At 42.8% G+C, this 2,671-nt stretch overlaps 1 protein-coding gene across 1 annotated transcript; it reads right to left on the bottom strand.

Annotated features, from left to right (window-relative positions):
* Window positions 1–974, bottom strand: BKA55DRAFT_698689 (uncharacterized protein; the record flags this gene model as incomplete). The annotated part of the gene is made up of 3 exons (XM_046200540.1): window positions 1–196; window positions 876–882; window positions 932–974. 3 exons carry the CDS (start codon window positions 972–974, stop codon window positions 1–3), a joined length of 246 nt encoding a protein of 81 aa, XP_046040870.1.
* Between the last annotated feature and the right edge of the window lie 1,697 nt (window positions 975–2,671).

Genomic DNA, 2,671 nt, shown 5'->3' on the forward strand with positions numbered 1-2,671 from the left:
CTAACAGCCAGAGGATAGAGGTCCTTTCTTAATGAGGAGGACCTTCTTGCCAGCTTCACTGAGGCAGTTAGTGATGGGAAGACCACCAGCATTACCGCTAACAATAATGTAGTCATATGTCTTATCTAGGACGGGAGTCCCACTGGGTTCAGCAGTGGAGGTAGGCTGACTGGTGGCAGTAGAAGTAGGCCCCCCACTGTTACAGTTGCCATTAATAACCTTAGTAGTAAGCTTAGCCTATATATTATACTTACTATTAAAAGCGTTACTTATCAGTTAGTCACCAAAGATACTCTGCATTTCATGCTGGGTCATCCTGGCCTTATAGGGACACTCAGGGTCAATCACATTTATAACACTGTGTGCCTAACTAAGAACAGTGATGGGAGATATAGTCGCTAATTAACCTGAGTTTCCGTCTTAGGACTAAGAAGTGTATCTCTAGTAGCAGTAGATAAGAGTAAAGCTATCATTAGTAATACTAAATAAGATCTAGGTTAGAACAGCCTTACCTTTATATAGGATAGGCTTAACCTAGGCGTTGGCCTAAAGGAAGGATATAAGGACATTACCGTCATAAGGGTAGGCGAAGAGTAAGAGCAAGTTTATTATAAGTCTACTATAAGAGAGGCTACACCATCCAGTGCCCTTGCTATTAGAAGTAGTGCAGTTCTATTTAATAGTAAGAAAAGAAGAGCTATTGATTCAGATATTGCCTTACTAGGTATCTAATGAACTTATTAGCGTTTGTGGTCTGTCTATTTATAGGGAAACTGAAACTGAAAGTCATATGGGCTGCAGTCTATATGTCAAACATAATGCCAGTGTCAGGATTGGTGTAAGATGTAGGTGTTGATTGCTAAGCAGACACATACTGGGCAACTTATCAAGGTCAGCACTCTGAAACCATCCGGGACATGTTCAGACTCACAAGGCGCTAGGGCCAGAAGCCATAAGGAGCGGAAGGAAACCATAATGACGAATCACCAGTCGATGATTGGTGAAGGCCGTGGGTAGAATCTCCGTAACCGTGATCTTAAAAGTTACGGCAGAAGCAGCATTTATATACTAATAAGAGGAATTAAGGACCAATGCCGTATTTAGGTGCTACATTGGGCGCTCCGGAACAAAGCAAAATAAGGTGTGCCCTTGCAGGGGTCTGTGTCGAACGGAACGAACCTTGTCCTTTCCCTTGTAGGTGACGGAGATTCGGGCCTTGTTTCAAACTTATCTTTATGCTTACCATTAATCCGCGACAAAAAGATCGCTCTATCCCAAACAAGCTCATGGTCCTTCATTTTACAAGAGCTGAACACCATTCACGAAATACTGGCATTTCAAGTTCGTTGGCTTGAATGTATGTACTTCTGTATATTCGGTGAGCCTCGTGTCAAGACGCTTTCTTCACCTAATATCCCTGCATTACCCAAAGCGTGTCTATAAAAGTTCCGTTATTTCCAGAAGCGGCTGTCGGAGGATAATGCTCCTTTACTCCCCCACAGCCATCTCATATGGTTGAGCGGCGCGGTATTCCGAAGATAGACTCCCCTGCTCAGGCACAGCCAGCCAGATGCAAGGGAACCCTCACCCCTCTGCAATTACAGTGTAACCTTTGCGCCAAACATGCAGTCAAAAGGATCTCACGCGGGTTTATGCTCATGCGAACCCCATGCATGTTTCGCGGTCAAATTGCCGAGCGGTCGGAGAATCTTTTGATCAGTCAGCGTGTACTTATGATAGGCAACAGGCTTCTTATGTATAGGCTAAAATTAGTCTGTCTCCAAGTTCGCTGACGTTACCAAGCCAACTCCACTGGAATATCTACTAATTTCTAATAACCAGCAGGAAACAAAGAAAGGAATACCAAATAGCTATAGAGATAGATTCTTTACTGTTTTTGCAATATAGATTCTGACTTAAAATAAGTTTAATTGTAGGCTTTCTTCAATGCGATGGGGCCAACGTGGGGCGGGGTAGCCAACCTAACAAGTTGCCCATGCTAGACAGCTCTACTCTGTAGGGTTAAACTAACTTCCATGAAATGTAGTACTTAGCATGAGAGAAAAGAAAAAGAGTGAAGTAAAAAATTAATTAACTTACTACTAATGCTTACTAATATTAACCCGACCTTTAATTATAGTCTTTACTACCCCTCCAGGGAAGAGAAAACAGTAGTTCATTGCTGTTTTTAGTCCCTACGTAGGCCCTGTCGGAGGCTTGAAATGGCTTGCTTGACTGGCTGTAGCTGTAACACCACTTGTGTTAGGGTACGCAAGGCAGATTTCAGCATACACTGCATACTCTATGTGTAAACATTTGATAGCAGGAAGATACCTATATAATAAATCCCTAGGGTTAATAGGAATGCAGGGATATTAAAAATACAAACTAAATATAAGTCAGTAATCTTTAAGTCTAGTAAAAAAGTAGCGAAGATTAACAGAGTCCTGTCGCAGAAGAAAAAGAAGATGAGGACAATACTTCGCGTTGAATTTCTCGTGGTGTTAAGTTAGAAATTTTCGCTAGGCCTGCGTAGACGTTGTATTTGTCTCGGGCTTGGTTATGCCGCGACTGTCAGCCTTGGCTAGCCCGCATTGATGGTGGCTTGAACTGACGCTGACTATTTGCTACAAAGACTTCCCCAGTGACGTGGCACCAACAGTTCATTCAC

Source organism: Fusarium redolens, assembly GCF_020744475.1.
Source record: "Fusarium redolens strain MPI-CAGE-AT-0023 chromosome Unknown BKA55scaffold_41, whole genome shotgun sequence".
Lineage (NCBI taxonomy): Eukaryota > Fungi > Ascomycota > Sordariomycetes > Hypocreales > Nectriaceae > Fusarium > Fusarium redolens.